Source organism: Peromyscus maniculatus, chromosome 12, assembly GCF_049852395.1.
Source record: "Peromyscus maniculatus bairdii isolate BWxNUB_F1_BW_parent chromosome 12, HU_Pman_BW_mat_3.1, whole genome shotgun sequence".
Taxonomy (NCBI): domain Eukaryota; kingdom Metazoa; phylum Chordata; class Mammalia; order Rodentia; family Cricetidae; genus Peromyscus; species Peromyscus maniculatus.
In genome coordinates, this window is record NC_134863.1 from 24,869,982 (window position 1) to 24,888,791 (window position 18,810).

At 48.2% G+C, this 18,810-nt stretch overlaps 1 protein-coding gene across 2 annotated transcripts in view; it reads left to right on the forward strand.

Moving 5' to 3' along the window:
• The window catches only part of Slc12a8 (solute carrier family 12 member 8), a 157,082-nt gene that overhangs the window by 25,618 nt on the left and 112,654 nt on the right, over positions 1–18,810 (forward strand). For both annotated transcript variants that reach the window (XM_015993289.3, XM_076548798.1), the window contains exons 4-5: positions 489–680; positions 9,242–9,473. In XM_015993289.3, coding sequence (XP_015848775.3) covers positions 489–680; positions 9,242–9,473 — 424 coding nt within the window. The remainder of the gene's footprint in view (positions 1–488; positions 681–9,241; positions 9,474–18,810) is intronic.

The following is an 18,810-nucleotide window of genomic DNA, read 5'->3' on the forward strand; positions in this document are numbered from 1 at the left end:
TTTATTTTTGTGTATAGGAGTGTTTGACTACATGTATGTGCACCACATGCATGCCTGGCGCCTGAGGGGTCAGGAGATCAGTCTCCTGGATTCCCTAGAACTGGAGTCAACAGATAGCTGTGAACTACCATGTGGGTGCTGGGCACCGAACCCGATCTTCTCCAAGAACCACAAGTGCTCTTAACTGTGGAGCATCTCACCTCTCCAGCCCGGCTGGAGAGTCTCCTGAGTTGCCTTCACTTTAGCCACATGTGGTATGAAGTCATTAGTGTTTGAGTGTGGACTTTCCACCTGTCTGAAACTTCCTGCAGGCCTTAGCTCAGGAGAAGAACCAGGAGGTACCTGGCGCTTCTTTTCTCCTGGCTCCTCTGCGGTCCCCCTGCCCCGGTGGATAACCCAGTGGGTGGAGGCGTGCAGTGCTGCTGCTGGGAACAGCTCCAGTGAGATGTCTCTCCTAAATCTGACACCCTTCCCCCACTCTGCTGCAGGGAAACACAGGTGTGCTCCTGGGCTTGCTCCTGGTATCCTTCGTCGTCCTGGTGGCCCTCATCACGGTGCTGTCTGGCATTGGCGTCGCGGAGCATGGCGGGATAGGCAGCGGTGGCGTCTACTCCATGATCTCCTCCGTCCTTGGTGGGCAGATGGGAGGCACCGTCGGGCTGTTGTACGTGTTTGGACAGGTGAGGCCCCAGCACGAGTCAACTCCTTGTGGACTCCATGAGTCAGGGCCTCTGCCTGTTCATTGGCCTTCGTCTCCTCGTCCCCTTCCTAATTTGATCTGGGGGAGGGAAGTGTGGGGACAAGGGCCCCACCTGACAGAGGACCGCACTGGGCTCTGAGGGGGAGCTCGCGCCAGCGATCTAGGTGGAGAGCCTGAACTCCAGAGCTCCGGTCTCCTCCTGCCTCTGCCTCATGAATTCCCGGTGTGCCCAGGCCAGGGGCTGGCAGCGTCTCACTTCTGCGGCCTTTCCAGGAGGGGTGTGCATGGCAGGGAGCCCTCAGCACTTTGTACCATGGGTGGGCATTGTGCCTCTGCCAGACGCCTTTCCTGGAAGCAGCCCCTTCCTCTGCAGGTGAAGCTCTGACAGGTCTGATGACTTGGGTGGCCTTAGGCAGGCCAGAGGCCCTCGTGTGGATGCTTAGACTGAGGCGCATGCCAGTGAGAAGGCCACGCATTGGGGTGGACACAGCAGGGGGAAATCAGCAGGCAGGGAGACATTCCAAGGCTCATGTAAAGCTTAGTTAGCTGGGACACAGGGATGGAGATTTGATGCTGGCAAGGCAACATGCAGACATTAAGAAGTAGCTTTTTGTAAGTGTGGCTTGGACCAAAGGGGTTTTTTATGGAAAAACAAATGGTGGCAGGTGGCCAATTAAAAAAGAACAAATGGGCATTGTTACTTTTCATTTGAAGCAGCAGAGGCATCAGCATAGATATGTAGCTAATGTTTCCCTGGTCCTGCCTGGCCCACGGTCAGGACAAATCTCTCTCACCCGCCAGTCCCACAGCCAAATAAACACAGAGAGACTTACATTACTTATAAACTGTATGGCCATGGCAGGCTTCTTGCTATCTTAAATTAACGCATTTCTATTAATCTATACCTTGCCACGTGGCCTGTGGCTTACTGGTATCTTAACATTTGCTTCTCATGGCGGCTGGCAGCATCTCTTGCCTCAGCCTTCCACTTCCCAGAATTCTCCTCTCTCCTTGTCCCGCCTATACTTCCTGCCTGGCTATTGGCCAATCAGTGTTTTATTTATCAATCAATCATCCACAGCATAAATACATCATATTCCCTAAGGGCACAAAGCTGAGTGCATGAATGTGTATGAGTGTGCATGTATGTGTGCACATGTATTTGTGTGTGCATGAGTGTGTATGAGAAAGTATGTGTGTGTGTGAATTTGTATTTATGTGCATAGGTGTGTGAGTGTGAGAAAGTATGTGTGTGTGTACATTTGTTTTTGTGTGTGCATGGGTGTTTGAGTGTGAGAAAGTATGTGTGTGTGTGTGTGTGTGTGTGTGTGTGTGTGTGTGTTTGTGTGTGTAGGACAGGTGCATGGGAGGTACCTCATCACTTGCTCAGAAAAGGCAGTTGTTTTTACTGGAGAAAATCTAGAAATATAATATGTTGAGCACCCTCAATAAAAAAGCCCAAAATCCATAATGCTCAAAAAATCGAAAACTTTTTGAGCATCGTATCGAGCAGGGTAGAAATATTCAGAGTTTGAAGTTGGATGTGGTGGACATGCCTGTAATCCCAGCGTCTGAGAGGTTAAAGCAGGGGGGTTGTGACCGAGAGGTCAGCTTGGCAAAATAGTGAGATCCCGTCTCTAAAGATGAAAAAAAAAAAAGCCCCACACCAAACAAAAACCCAAACAACAGAAAACCCCTCCCAAGCCAATCCACGCCAAACTCTCAGACGACAGAAAACAGCAAACAAACCAAACGAAACCCACCAACTTTCAGATGGTGGAGCGTTTTTGAAGCTGGATTTTCCACAGGAGGAAAAGCTTAGTCAACAATGTAAGACTTTCGTAAATGTTCCAAAATCCAGGAGTTCGAAACATGCATCGCCTCTGTGACAGCCGTTTGGGAATGGCTAGCAGTCTACCCTAAGGGCTGCTTTCCTCTTCTGTCAGGTGGCCACAGGGGCTGCAGGCTGGTCACACGGACAGCCCCACTTTCCCACTCTCTGGGCAGACAGGAGACGAGGACAAGGGCTGAACACCCTATGGGGAGAGGACGCGGGCGGGCTGGAAGGAAGTGTTCACAAAGGTTTGCCTGGCATAGGCAGCCCTGGGGAGAAACTTCTGGGCCCAGGCCTCTGACAGCAGTCCCTGTAGTCAGTGTTGTCTGAGCTCGTCTGGGCCGAGTCTCTGACCAGGGTGCCTTACCTTCCTGTCCTTAGTCGACGTCTGGGTTTGGTTTGCCTGGACTTTGCTGAGGATGTTGGCGCACACACTTCCAAGGATGCTGGCCTGCAGCTCTTGGGAGATGCCTTTGTCTGGTTGTGGTGTGGGGCTGACACTGGCTTTAAGGACTCACTTGGTGGGGGCTGGGGGGTTCCCTTCTCTCTGGTCTTTGGAAGCGTGTGTAAAGGGTTGGCACTAACTCTTTAAATGCTAAGTGGAGCATAGTGTGGCCATCTGGTCCTGGTTTTCTTGGTGGCCACTGTTTCAAATCTCCCAATTATTAGCATACTCTCCACCTGCAAGGGGGTGTCCTGATTCTGTTTTGTGTAGTGTTGGTAGGTTGTGTCTTTCTGCATATCCAGGTTATCTGGAGTACTGACATATTATCTGATCCCCTGTAATCCTCCTTATTTCTCTCTGTCTGGTGATGACACTTCTTCCTTCCTTCCTTCCTTCCTTCCTTCCTTCCTTCCTTCCTTCCTTCCTTCCTTCCTTCCTTCCTTCCTTCCTTCCTTCCTTCCTTTAATCATTTGAATTCACCTCTCTTCTCAACCAATCTAGATAGAGTTGTCCCATAATTTCATTTCATCTGAAGTCGCAAAGAACGAGGTTTCCACTGTGACATTTTCCCTGGAAATCTGTCACTGTCAATGCCCCCCTCTCCCACCCCTGCTTCCTTCCTTGTGTCCCCCACTTCCCGTAGCCTTCTTTCTTATTTCATGTTGCATGTTAAACAACCAACTCTTTGGGAGACACGGTCTCACTATGTAGCCCTGGCTGGCCTGGAACTCACGAGGTAGTCTGTGCTGGTCTTGAACTTAACAGAGATCTGTCGTCTGTCTTTCCATCTCCTGAGTTCTGGGATTAAAGGCATGGGCCACCACCACCTGGCATTACTTTTAATTTTTAATTATGTGTGTGTGGTGGTGGTGTTGAGGGGATGTGCCTATGAGGGCAGTGCTCCTGGAGGTCTGTAGAGGGTGTGCCTATGAGGGCGGTGCTCCTGGAGGTCTGTAGAGGGTGCTGGGTTCCTGGAGCTGGGGTTAGCAGGTGGTTGGAGACCTGTTATGTGGGATATGTCCTATTAGCCACTGACCCATCTCTAGCGCCTGTATTTTAAAACTATTATTATTAGTCCTTTGAGAATTTCACACGATGTGTTTTGATCATATTCAAACACACCCCAGCTCTTCCCAATTCACCCCTCTTTCCTTACCTACCTAACTTCGTGTGTGTGTGTGTGTGTGTGTGTGTGTGTGTGTGTGTGTGTGTGTGTATGTTTTAGTGGTAAGTATTTTGAACCCCCAGTAATGGGTTTCTCCACCGATGTAATAAGCCAAATCAAGTTGAATTAATAGGACCAAGTTTGGTCTGAGCAAAGCATTCCCGGGTGGTCTATGGACTGGAGCTTAAATACCCTGTAGGCTTGGTCTGGAGCTGCTGGGGGGAGGGGGAGGAGCTGCTGAAAGGGGCAGGGTTTGGAGAGGGAGGAGGGGAGCTGAGCTTCCATCCGGACACCTAGGATGACCTTGAACCCATGGTAGCCCCCTTACCTCTGCCTCTTAAGTGCTAGAATTACAGGCTTCCATGCCTGATGAGAATCATGATTTTAAAATCTTGCTGTGAGGTCTGGAGAGATGGCTCAGCAGTTAAGAAAGAGCTCTCCCAGAAGACCTGAGTTCGATCCCCAGCACCCACATGATGGTCCACAGCCACCTGTGACACAGTGTCAGGGGATCTGACTTCCTCTTTGGGCCTTCGCGGGCACCAGTTACCCAAGTGGTGCTTAGGACATACACGCAAGCAAAGCCCCCATCCACGTAAAATAAAAATTAATACAATTAATAAAAAGCCTCATATGAAACAGCAAAAATATAAAAAAAAAAATCTTGCCGTGTCCTGGACACACTCAATCCTTCCTCCCGCACTTTGGAGGCCTGGCTAGCCGCCCTCCCCTATGGGACCAGATCCACGGCCAGAGGGGAAGATTGCAGCTAGAAACACTCCTCCCCCCCTATGCCACCCATCTGTGGGGCATCCGAGGAGCCTCTTTGGGGCTACTTACTTGGATGTGAAAATGTCTGGCTTCAGCCTGTGTTGACTGTGTCCAAAACATTCGTCATGGCTAATGTGCTCCTCGCTGGATTCTCTACGGCAAGAGTGGAGGATCAGAAAGCCTTTCTAGACCAGAGAGAGGCCTGGGTTTTCCATGGTGGGAGTGAGCAGCTCCACGATCCATACCCGCTGCCTACTGCAGCCTAATTAGGATTTGTGCCTGAAGGAGAGAGAGTGGAGGGCTGTGCCTGTCTCAGGTCTCCTGAGCACCCGATTCAGCCAAAACAAGTACCCTGGGAGGGATGGAGGTGTCCTACCCTGAGAAGATGCCTCTTCCTCCCTTTCAAATGCTGAGCACCGCCCCACCTTATGTGACAGGCCGTTACAGATGTTTCTATGTTGAGAATGGTAAGAAGAAAAGTCCCTGATTATGTTAGAAGGAAATGAAAACTCTTCCCAACTATAATGAGCTCTGGGAATGTTTACAGAAACTCAGCAATGCTTTCCAAGGAAGAGCATTTTCCAGCGTGGATGCCTTAGGGCAGCTGGCTTGCTCGGGAAGGCTTGGAGTTCAGACCCGCCCTGTGTCAGCTGTCTCAAGCCGGATGTGGGCTAAGCCATGAGTTCTGAGCCAGAAGGGAATATCCTTTTTCATTGTAGGAGCTTGTGCACAGGCTCCTCTTTCCCAGAGATGGGTTTACTTTGTAATACAAGGCGCCATTGTCAGTACGCCCCAAAAGTATGCTGGTATTCCAGTTCCATGGCGATGGGTGTGTCTACCAGCTAGAAATGTAAAGGTCTTACAATAACTCTGATCGTGGGGTGGCTCTCCCCTTTCTCCCTACTCAGGATCTTGCTATATAGCCTAATCTATCTGAATATTGCCAAGTAATCCAAGCTAGTCTTGAGTTCACAACCCTCCTGCCTCTACCGTCTTCGTGCTGGGCTATTAGACAAGTGCCCTCATCCCTAGCTTGATAGTTGACCTTGACTTGGTTGGAGATAGAGGAACTTAGTAAAGACCACCTCTTGCGGTGTCTGTGAGGGTGGACAGCTGAGGGGCAAAGGAGCTGTCCTGACCGTGGGTGCCACCGTCCTGTAAGCTGGGAATTAGACGGAACAAAAACAGAGGAAGTCAGAGCGGATGGTAAGGTCTTCCTCAGCAGGTGCGTAAATGCTGCTACCACCGCCCATGGACATCAGACTCCAGTTTTGGCAGCCTTTTGACGCAGACCCACTCCAGTGACTTCCACAGAGCTTCCAGACCCTTGGCTTGAGACTGAGGCTGCATTTTGGTCCCTCTTGTTTGGAGGTTTCCATCTTCTTGGACTCAGCAGCCATTCACTTATCTGGCTTTCCAGCTTGTAAATGACCGTTGTGGGACTACCCAGTCTCTGTCTCTGCAAGCCACTAAATCCCCTTTTGGAATCCCATGTGCATTCACTGATTCTGTTCCTCAGCTGAACCCTGGCTGGGAGAGAGTCCTTATGCTTTTCTGTGTTCACCTTGGAAGACAGGCTTCCTTGTGTGGAGCGTATGGTGACATTGTACTGTGTTGTCAGAAGCTGGCCAAGTCAACAGGACTTCTCCCAGCCAGATCTATCTGAGTGGTAGGAATGGTCACAGAGAAGGGCACTTGACTATGAAAGTTAACATATCACACAGTGGTCACTGAAGGCTTGCACCGTGCTCAGCAAATGGAGGATACCCAAGAGGTGAAACCAATACAGACTCTTTTAACCTGTATTTGGTGTGCACTTGCTTGATCATGTGCTCACATGGTTATAGGTGCATGTGTGTGCGCGCGTGTGTGTGCATGTTGTATACGTCTGAGGTTGACATTGCCATTTTCCTGGGTTACTCTTTATTTATTGAGGCAGGGTTTCTTGCTGAACTCAGAACTGGCTGATTCCAGCTGGGGAGTCTCTGGAGATCCCCTTTGTGTGCCTCAGAGCGGAATGCTAGGATTACCATCGGCCACCACACCTGACCAGCTTTTTCCACGGGTTCTGGGGATCTGAACTCTGTCCTCACACGTGTGCAGCAAGTGTTTTATCCACTGAGCCATCTCCCCAGCCCAAGTGCTTTGTTTTGAAAGGGTGTTGGTATTCCTGGTGCAGGAGATAGTAGAGTCTGGACTCAGATAATTACATAGCAGTGGCAGTACATGTAACATTTACTGAGTGATGGGAAGTTCATGGAAAAGGAAGAGCTTGAATAGGCTCAAGCTGAATTTGTCCCTGGGATAATGGCAAGGGCAGGACTGTAACTGATGAGGGTGACCAGCAGAGCCTGGGGGTCAGTGAAGTGACCAAGCTCGGGAGAGAAGGGGACTGAGGTTGATGATTGCACAAAATGATGCTCATGCCACTAGCATTTTATTACATTTGTTTATTGTGTGTGTGTATTAATGTATGTATGTGTATGTAAATATTGTGTGTATGTGTATATTGTGTATGTGTATGTATATTGTATATGTGTGTATATATATTGTGTATGTGTGTATGTATATTGTGTATGCATGTATTGTGCATTGTGTATTATGTGTATGTGTGTATTGTGTATGTGTGTGCATGTGGTGGTCAAAGAACAACTTGCAGGACCTGGCTTTCTCTTTCAACCCTATGAGTCCTAGAACTCAAACTCATGTCATTGGGGTTGGTGGCAAGTGCCTTTACCTGATGAGCTGTCTTGCTGGCCCACACATGATACTTTTTTTTTTTTTTTTTTTTTTTTTTTAAAAGACAGGGTCTCACTGTGTGGCTCAGTAGACCAGGCTGGCCTTGAACTCACAGAGATCTGCCTGGCCCTGCCTCCCAAGTGCTGGGATTACAGTGTCCACCACCACACTCGGCTCATGTCACTCTTATTTGGACCTGCCTTTCAAATTTTCCAACTAATGTAAAACCATGATGCTAGTATATGAATGAGTGCAGCCTACTAGTAAGATGTTTGCGAGCACGGAGGAGTGAGGCGTGGGGCCAGAGGGACAGATCAAATCTGCACATTCACAGTTAGGCACTTTAGTCAGTAAATGGGAAGTCAAGTTTGCTGGCTTGGACCCCAAGCTAGCCACTGTTATAGAACTGCAAACCATAATCCTCCGGGCTATCTGGTCTACCAGGCAGAAGTTATTTCTGCATCTGCTATAGATTAGTGTGGGGATATTTAGAGTCAATGTAATCAATAGTGAGTCATGAACCAGACCCTGACTTCACCTGGATAGCCTATGGATACCCTTGTCACATTGAAAAGATGTGCCACCCACTCTTTTTTATTCTAGTTCTAAATTTCATATTATTCATTCATAGCCCTGCTTGGACTAGACTGGCCTCAGCTTTCAGTGATCCTCCTGCTTCTGCCTCTTGAGTACTGGGGTTATAGCTACGTGCTACCATGCCTGACAGCTAGATAAGCAAAAGACTAATACTACCAGGGATTGTGGCTCATGTCTGGAATTCCAGCAGTCAGGAGGCTGCGGCAGAAGGATTACTCGAGTTTGAAGTTAATTTGGGATCTATAGTGAGATCCGGGTCAGTCCGGGTCTTAAAGAACCAAAACCAAATGCTATAAACCAAACTAAAACAGCCTGATTTACAGGCCTGGGAAAATAGTGTAATTCAGTAATATGCTTGTTTGTATGCCTGGGGGCACACGTGTGATCCCCAGAACCAGGGTGAAAAACAAACACGGTGTGGTGGCATGCACTAGAGAGGCAGTGATAAGAGGCTCCATGGGCTGCTGGTCAGCCAGCCTGGCCTACTTGGCCAGTCCTAGGCCACTGAGAGACCCTGTTTTGAAAAAGAGGTGGACATGCTCACACACGCAAGTTAAAATAAATGGTGTTCCTATGTTTCTGGAGTGCGCTGCTGGACTCTGAGGACAGGGCCCTGTGTGCACATGTTTGTTGTAGAGATTTAGTTCTTGAATAGTGCAGGCAGAAAGCCAAAGGCCTTTTGACCCAGTATCCCATAATCTTTTTGCCTTGGTTACCATTGACAGCTCTCAACCCGGGGCTCATTCCTTTCTTGTTCAAGATGTGAATGAGCAGAAATGGGACCCCGAGGCAGGTTCCCCTGTGGAAGAGCAGGTTTGACCTGGTGCTACTTCCCAGGCAGAGAGCCATAGTGCTGGTGTGTGTGTGTGTGTGTGTGTGTGTGTGTGTGTGTGTGTGTGTGTGCATGCGCACATGCATGCATGCGTGCAGGCAGGTCTGCAGCTGATGCCTCTCTGTTGCTGGCTCTTCCCATCGGGAATTGCCTGGCAGTGTGTTGCAGGTGCCATGTACATCACAGGCTTTGCCGAGTCAATCTCAGATCTGCTGGGCCTTGGGAACATCTGGGCTGTGCGAGGAATTTCAGTTGCTGTACTTCTGGCTTTGCTGGGCATCAACCTAGCAGGTGTGAAGTGGATAATCCGCCTCCAACTGCTGCTGCTGTTCCTGCTGGCTGTCTCAACCCTGGACTTCGTGGTGGGCTCTTTCACCCACCTGGACCCAGGTAGGCCCTTGGAGTACAGTGCTTTGTAGATGTTGATGGGTATAATTTGCAGAGTACCCTCCCTTTCCCCAGGCTGTACCTACAATTATTGGGGGCTGGGTCCTCACCAGGTGAACAGCTGTACCTTGGTGCAGCTCCCTGGGCCCAGAAGCCCCACTATATACACATAGGCGCGCACACACACATAGGTACCCACACACATAGGCATGCATATGAGCACACACACACATAGGTACCCACACACATAGGCATGCATATGAGCACACACACACACACACACATACACACACACACGAGTTTTACTTCATGTATTTTCCCTGATTCTCTTTCATTTAAAAAAAATATTTATTTTTATTTTATGTCCATTGGTATTTTCCCTGCATGTGTGTCTGTGTGAGGGTGTCAGATCTTGGAGTTATAGACAGTTGTGAGCAGCCATGTGGGTGCTGGGAATTGAACCCAGGTCGTCTAGAAGAACAGTCAGTGCTCTTAACCGCTGAGCCATCCCTCCAGCCCCGAATTTCTTTCTATAAAAAAAAAAAAGGTACAGAAATGTAGATAACAGAACTTCCTCCAAACAAAAGCACAAACAGATGGGCAGAGACCAAATCCACAGCAATGACTGGGACACGAGCAGGAAAGAAATGTGGGGATAGAGAGGGAAACGGACTTCAAGGTATTCTGGAAGTTTTCTTTAAGAACTTGATGTAAACAGATGTTTCTGAGCATGGTGGCACCTGCCTGTAAATATTTGGGAGGCTGAGGCAGGAAGATTTCGAACAAAATTCCGAGACCTTATCTTGAAAAACAAGCAAACTGGGGACTGAAGAGATGGCTCAGTGGTTAAGAGCACTGGCTGCTCTTCCAGAGGACCCGGGTTCAATTCCCAGCATCCACATGGCAGTTCACAACTGTCCTTAACTGCGGTCTTAGGAGATTCAACCAACACCCTTCCACAGGCAAAACAAAACACCAATGCACGTTAAAAATAAATAATTAAAAAAAGAAAGAAAAACGAGCAAACTATGAAACTGTCATTTCACAGAGATGGTTACTGAAATGTTTGATAATCTGTTGCTTTATATGCTAAATTATTTCTCAAAATAAGAATAAGTGTTCCTTACCTAAGCTTAAACAATCAAGTGACCAGGGATAGCTTTTCACTCTTTGGGATCAGTAAATGGTTTTTCAAGTCAGGGTTTCTCTGTGTAGTTTTGGTGCCTGTCCTGGATCTCGCTCTGTAGACCAGGCTGGCCTCGAACTCACAGAAATCCACCTGGCTCTGCCTCCTGAGCGCTGGGATTAAAGGCATGCACCACTACCGTCCGGCTTATTTTCTTATTTTATTGAGACAGGGTTTCACTATGTAGCTCCTGGAACTCACTATGTAGACCAGGCTGGCCTCAAACTCACAGAGATCTGCCTGCCTCTGCCCCTCAAGTACTGGGACTGAAGGTGTGCACCACCATCCCCATTGAATATTGCAACTATTGAATGAACTCATCACTGACTAATCCAGCTGTTCACAACCTGTGGGTCAAGACCCTTTTGGGCTTCACAGAGATCACCTAAGACCATGGAAAAAGCACAGAGATTTACATTACAATTTATAACGGTAGCAAAATTACAGTTGTATTTATGTGAATGTATGTGTGTCTGTCTGTGTGTACGTCACAGGTGTGTTCGGGTGTCTGCTGGTATGAGATCCCTTCGATCTGGAGTTAGAGATGGTTGTGAACGGCTTGACATGGGTGTAGGGAATCAAACTCCGGTCCCCTGGAAGAACAGTCAGTGCTCTTAACTCCTGAGCCATCTCTCCAGCCCCCCAGTCTTGCCTTTTAAATGCTGTTGGTTGTAGACTACTATTCAGAGTTGAGTTGGCGTATAGTACCATTTCTTCAGATACTATCGTTCCAATGTCAGAAATTGCATATCCTTTGAATTCCCTGGCTGCGCCTCACTGACCTCCAGAAGTTCCCCCGACTTAGGGGCTGACTCCTGTACAGAAGGGGTCCTCAGGAGTCACTCCAGTGCCGAGGGCCTGGTGGTTCCCTGGCTGACCTGAAGTGCTGGCACGTGCTATCTGGGGCTTCTCTGCGGGAGGGAAGGTGTGCTGTTCCCTGGCCTTGCCCCATCCTGCCGCAATGGCTCTGAGGGAAACAGTCTGCCCAGTCCCTGACTCCCAGGTGCCCTCCCCTCCCCTGACATGGTTGCTAGGAAACCACAGTTGACTGGCAGGGCAGTGCTGCTGGCCACCTTGAGCTTAGCTAGGCTCGTGTGTTCTCCTTCTTGATTGGAAATGCTCTTGGCTGCTCTTCTAAGTGACTTCAAATGCTTGTTCTTCCTTCTGGTCAATACATTAGCGGGGTGTAGTAGGAGCTGAAATTTATTTTCAATAATTCCCATAGCAACGGGCCCTTCTTGTATCTGTTTTCGGCATCATTGGTTTTTATCAAACAGACTGTTTTCTCTGCGGTCAAAAGCCCACGTTGAAACCAGACCATAAACCTTCAGGATGGATTTAGCAGATAGATGACTTCAACTATTAAGGGGGAAAAGACATTTAAAGAAAGACGGGAAGGAACTGTGCCTGGATGTTAGCAGTGGTTGTTGAGATTATGTGAGGCTATATTATTTCAATTCTGCTTTTCCTTCTGTTGGCTGGTGTTACTTAATTTTTTTAAGATAGATTTATTTGTTTGTTTGTTTGTGTGTGTGTGTGTTTTGCCTGCATGTGTGTCTATGCACTGTGTGCATGCCTGGCGCCTGAAGAGGCCAAAAGAGGGAATCAATCAAATCCCCTGGAACTGGAGTTACAGATGATTGGGAACTGTCATGTGGGTTCTGGGAACTGAACCTGGATCCTTTGTAAGAGCAGTGGGAGCCCTTAGCCTCTGAGCCATCTCTTCAGACTGTAATATATATGTAATTATATATGTAAATATATATTACATATACATACATGTGTGTATATATACACATATACATACATGTGTATATATATGCGTGTGTGTGTGTGTGTGTGTGTGTGTGTGTGTATGGGGCTGGAGAATTGGTGGCCCTGACACCCTCTTCTGGCCTCCCGGGGCACCAGGCACACATGTGGTACACACACATACAGACAGATAAAACACCCATACTCAAAAATTAACACTTGAAAAATTTATAAAAAAAAAAAGGACAAAAATTTTTAGATCTACTTGTACTGTGGTTCCCCTTTATTTGTATTTTAAAGGTAAGACAAGTCAGGCATGGCTGCATGCCTATGATCTCAGGAAGCTGAGGCAGGAGGATTGGCATGAGTTTAAGGTCAGCCTGGGCTACAGAGTAAGACCCTGTCTCAAAAAAGGAGGGAAGGAATGGGGGGGGGGGGTGAGAAAAAAGCAAGGAAAGGAAACTGTTTCTTTTTTATATTATGAACCCCCCTGAATCTTGACGCCTATAAAAGGAAGAGTATTTCTTCCCTGCTCCCTTCTTCCCCTCCTGTGGCCAGGAGGAGATGGACATGTATGTCCTGGGAGGAGATGGGCATGTGTGGCCCGGGAGGAGATGAGCACACAGGACTGCACTTGCTACTGTCCCAGCTCCTGTTCTGAGGCACCTTGTGGGCATCCTTCTGTCCGTATGGAATTTAGTCACTCTAAAAAATATATTTCTTTTATCTTTTTGAGATCATAATATGTCATTTCCCCTTTGCCTTTTCCCCCTCCAAACCCTCCCCTGCATCTCTCCTTACTTGCTTTCAAATTCATGCCTCTTTTTTCTCTAATTGTTGTTATGTGCACATACGGATACACACACTGCGTAACATTTCCCTGTTACCGACTTAAACATACTTTGAGTCTGAAGTCTTGTTACTGAAGTTTAGATTTCTCCATCTTGAGCCTTTACAATATGGCTGATGTGAACATCCTGTTCAGACGTGGGAGCCTGTTTCTGCAGGGGCAAATCATACATAGAATTCACAGGAGGAAGATCAAGAGCACTTTGAATTGTGCTGGGTTCTGCCACGCTGCCTTCCAATTAGATTGTTCTGAACTCACACCAGATAAGAGTTATTGATTACCTATATCTTGGAAAATATTGGGTAGGCGTAATCTTTTAAATTTCTGCCGTGTCATGGATTAAAGTGTGTATTCCTTTCCTTTCAATTTGCTTTTTGTAAACCATTGAGGATATCTTTTCACATTTTTATTGCATCTTTTATTTCTTTCCTCTTGAATTGTTTATAATCTCCCCCTGTTCTTTTCCACTGGCTTCTCTAGTTCCCTGATGGTCCCTAAAGCTCTCTACCTTAGCAGTGAATCCGACACAGACAATGTCGGCTTACTTCTTACTCAGGCTAGGTACGTGCTACAGGCATCAAGGCTTTCCCCTGATGTCATCCGTCCTTTTAAAATTAGATGTAAAGCAGTAATACATACATAAAATACCCATTTTGATCCGAGCTATATACTCTGTTTACTTCCTTGTGTATTTTCCTGAAATTAAATGGACTCTGTGTGTTAGGTCCCTGGGGCTGTCTTAACCAACTGCTACAACCATGGCGCTTAAAACAACAGAAATATATTTTCACAGAGTTCTGAAGGCCAGAAGTCTGGAATCAAAAGTGTCTTGGGGTCACCATCCCCGTCCCCCCAGGTCTCTAGAAGAGACCCCTTCCTTGCCCTCCTCCAGTTTCCAGAAGCCCAGGTGTCCCTTAGGAGTGGCTGATGATTCTAGTCTCTGCCTTCCTCTTCACATGGCTCTCATGTATGCAGCGTTTCAACAAAATAATGTAATGTGTCACTGTGAATACAGCCAACCCGCTAATCCAGACAGATTCCCACCTGGGGATCCTTAGGTACGCCGCAAAGACCCCCTTTTTCCCAATGAGGCCTTCTTTACAGGTTCTTAGGTTTGGGGTGAGAACACACGCTTGGAGGCCACCATTCGCCCTGCCACACATCGCTTCTCATTTGCTTTCTTTTCTATGGCCCATTACTGTGGAGAAAATGCCCCACAGAGGCATCTTCTTTCAGTTGCCCCTGGTGTCAGCCCAGAGCCTCCCTTGTGGGAGCCTTTCTCCAGCCTTGCTTTTCCTAGAGAAGCCACTCTGCTGGGTCCCTGCTGGTATACTGGAGCTCCCCATCTCCCTTCCCAGGTCCCTCTCTCGGGTCCCAGAAAGTGTCACTTCTCCATCTTCAGCTGTGATTGACGTTGGATAAAAAAAATTCCAAGTTGAAAATACTTTGGACTAGAACTGTGAAATCATTTTGCTTCACTTTCTAGCTTTCCACGGCGTCAGGCGCTATTCTGATTCCCATGCCTGTTTCTTCTTCAAGTGTTAAACATCTCCTGTCTACCCATGATGCCCTATAATTCCCATAACAAAAATTCGTTAGATTTAAATTTTTTTTGAAATTATATGTTTGTGTGTATATGTGAACGTGCACGTGGCTTCCCGCAGAACACAGGAAAGGGTGTCAGATCCCTTAGAGCTGGAGTTACAGGTAGTTGTGAGCCACCCTGTGGGTGCAGAGAACCAAACTCGGGTCCTTTGGAAGAGCAGCCAGTACTCTTAACCACTGAACCATCTCCCACACCCCTGTAACAACAACAACAACAACAACAAAATCTATTTATCAGCTTGAGCACCTTCAATTTGTGGGTTACGGCTATTTCTTTTATAGTCTATCCATCCACATTTTGTATGTTGTTTAAATCACTCCTACTGCTGGCCTTGAACTCCCAATCCTCGACGTCCTGAGTGCTACAATTACAGGTGTGTACCGCCACACCCACCCAGCTTACCCCCCACTTTCCCCCTTTAAATTCTGACCGTAGCAATCCTCCTTTAAAAACAATTTTAATTTCTGAAGCTTAGGTTACCCACCAAAAGTATTAAATGGAAAATTCAAGATGTAATTCATGGATTTCTATCAACATTTCATGAATCATTCATAAGGTTCCCAATTATTCGGTTTTGTTTTTGTTAGCCTCTTACTGTACCTAATTTATAAATTAACTTCTTCACAGGTATGCATAGGAAAATGCAGGGTTTAGTGAGGTTTGCAGGTTCGGGCATCCCTGGGACCTTGGACCTGTTCCCTGGGGATCATCGATGAGCACAACAGTTGGATATTAGAATTCTTGGCTTGAACATTTGTCTTTTAAAAATGTTTTTAAATTGTAAATTATTTACATACATATATGTGTGTGCATGTGTGGGTGGGTGGCTGTGTGCACTGTGTCCTTCTGTCTCAAGACAAGGGTCTCTCTGTGTCGTGTTCTCTGCCCTGACTTGCCTTACCACCTCTCTCCCTCACTGCCTGGTTCTGACCGTAGGCTGGCAGCAAGGGTCCGTCTTTCTTTCTCCGCCCTCTCCTGTCTTTCCCAAAGCACAAACCACAGCACCAGACACCGAGTGGCACCGTACAAAGCTGAACAGCATGGTGGTTGAGACACGACACCCTCAAACATTTGTCTTAAAGTTCCTCAAATGCCATGTGAGGGCTCATATGTTCATTTATGTAAGACGAGTCTCGGGCCAAAATGATCTCACTGCCATGAAACTCGGGCAGATATAGAGAAAATACGTTTTAGAAGATGAAGTGACATGTGGTGCATTTTAATTCTAGGTTCTACATTTTAAAACGAAACTGTGAGTCTCCAGGCTTAATCCTTGGATTATCCAAGAAGGCGCGCGCCAAGGTTCTGAGACATAACCCTGCATTTCACAGCCCACGCGGCGTACTCCGCTCCACTCTGGTCCTCTGCTGTCTCCTCTCAGTCAGTTGTCAGTCAGGGCAGCCTGGAGCAGGCTCATCTCATGCAAAATCCAGCAGGTGGAAGCCGCTTGGTGAGGTTGGGGACTTGGTTTTGGCTATGTGAAGGCCAAAGTCACTGCTTGGGAGCGCTAAAAAGGGAGCAGCAAGCATGCCTGCCCCTGCTCTCTGCTGAAATTATTGTCTCGAGGTTCCGTTGAGTTCTTGATCTCTAAATATAGGACCTTTGCTCCACTCTGATTCCTTTCTGTTTGTTTGTTAGTTTTTTTGTTTTGTTTTTTTCTTTTGGTGAGGTCTCACTGTGGTCCAGGCTTGACTCTTAGATTCTTTCTGCCTCTCTTCCGAGATGGTCTCTGAACCTTGAGGGTGGGATGGAGTGCTCATTAGTCACTTAGTTTTAGCACTTCGACTAGTTATGAGTCCCTGGCCAAGGTTGAGGGCAGCACTAATCTATGGGTTTACATATTACTATTTAGAGGCAGCCTGGACAATATATCCACTTATCAAAACCACACCGTGGCAGAAGCTGGGCAGGGCTACTTCCCTACCTAGAAATGCAGAAGCAGCAATCAAGAGAGGGAAATAATTTCTAGGGACCCAGGCTTCCATGTTCAGCTCCTTGCTGGTCCAGCATCCAAGAGAGGCAAATCTGTGAGTTGATAGACTTAGGTTCCTGACTAAGGCCTATGCCCCAAGTCATGGACTTTTGAGCAGGTTTATAATATAGGCGTGAGCTCCATCCTGTGGAGCAAGGTGAACGCAGACATTTTGGCTGCTCCTCTAGAGCTTAGAGTCAGCCCATGTGGTGGCTAAGAAGAGCAAGGCTTGGGCTTTCCAGAAATGCTCAGTACTGGCTTATGGAGATAGGCAGGAAACACTGGTATGCAGAGAGTCCGCTAAGTGAAAGACGCCAGACTGCAGGGCCTTTTCTGTCCCTGCAGGTGCAGTTGGCTAGGCTGTGGCAACCATGAGTGAGGCCTCCATGCCCTTACTGTGGGACACCTTCCTGTCTTGCACCCCATGGTTACCCCTGTGGCATTACCTTCCCAGCCTGGTGCCTTCCTACCTGGCTCCTGCCCCTTATGGTGGACACCAACTCCGCATGCTTTGTCTCCAAGTATTTCCCGGGCTGTGGGCAGGCCTGCCTGAAGGGCCTTGCAGTGCCCTCAGTGGCCTCTGTGTGGAGTTGCAGTCTGTCCGTTCCCTGGCCTCTGGGCAGGCGGCCTTATCCCAGGGCAGCACTCAGCCCTTTTCCCTTTCCCTGTCCTAGGCGGAAACACTCACTCCCGTGTGTGGATTGCTCCTCCTGAGCCAGTGTTTACATTTTGCACTGGGACTAGGGATGGGTGGTGCTATTCATCCAGAACTGTCACACACATGCTCTCAAGTGACCCTCATAAACAGCTCTGCTCAGGGACTGGGCAAGGTTAATTCAGAGAGGCAGAAGCAGCAGCCTGGAGAGGGGAAGTGGTTTCTGAGAACTCAGGCCTTCTGTGTACAAGTAGCTCCTTGCTGGTCCAGCAGAGAGAGGCAAAGTCTGGGAGTAGACAAAGAACAATTTCAACGAGGGTCCCCGGCTTCACTCCAGCCTTGGTCCCCAGGGCCCTGAACCCTGCCTGCACCCCAAAACACCAGTAGAGCCTGAGGGGAATCAGGGAGAATCCCAGGCCCTCCTAGTTCAGTCCTGTACCTGTGGGTGGAGATTGTCCGTCTGTTTCCAAACTGCTTGGGTTGGGGATCCCTGCCCAGTGTCCTCTGCTTGTACGGGCCTCTGCCCTGCCTCCTTCAGAGGGCAGTGAGGTACAGTGGGGACAAAGACCATGGCTGTCAGTGCTCAGGCTCGCGGAGACCTGGAGTCAAGAGTGGCCTGGAGTGTGCTGGGTAGGGGTTGATCTTTGATACAAACTTTTCTCGTGACTGACACTCAGCCAAGAGTTGCACTCACACATCCTTGCTCAGTATGTGTGTGTGGGGTGTGTGTGTGTGCGCGCGTGCGTGCGTGCGTGCGTGCATGCATGCACAAATGTGTGCGCACACACATGTGAGGAAACAGCAAACAGAACTGGCTGCCAGGCAGGCATTCTACACATACTACCCTAGCAACCCTTGAAACAACTAGTGTCGGGGTGGGTGGTAAGATGATGAGGCCTCCTTTATAGACAAGGGAGTTGAGGTCCCAAGAGCTTGAAAAACTTCCCTGAGATTGCATCGGATGCGGCTTGGCCAGTGTGATCTCAGAGGCACCTGTATGATTGTGTGCCATCGGATAAAGGTGGGGTTCCCAGACTGCTTCTATTCTTTCAGATCAAGAGGGTCTGAGAGCCTAAGTCCCAGCCAGTCTTCTCTTGCACGGTCAGATAGTCAGAGCTGAGCCCCTTGAAGGAGAAACAAGAGATAAGATGGAGAGCTGTGAACACCAGGCCGGGTTGTGACAAAGCGTGCTTTCCCGGTGCCCCCAGGGACAGAGCTCATGGACACGCTCAGCCAAGGAGTGCTAAATTCAGGTCCCAAACCAGGCGGGGTTAGTGTCAGACCGTCCAGGCCTGCCTCTGTGCAGCCTGCTTCCCCCC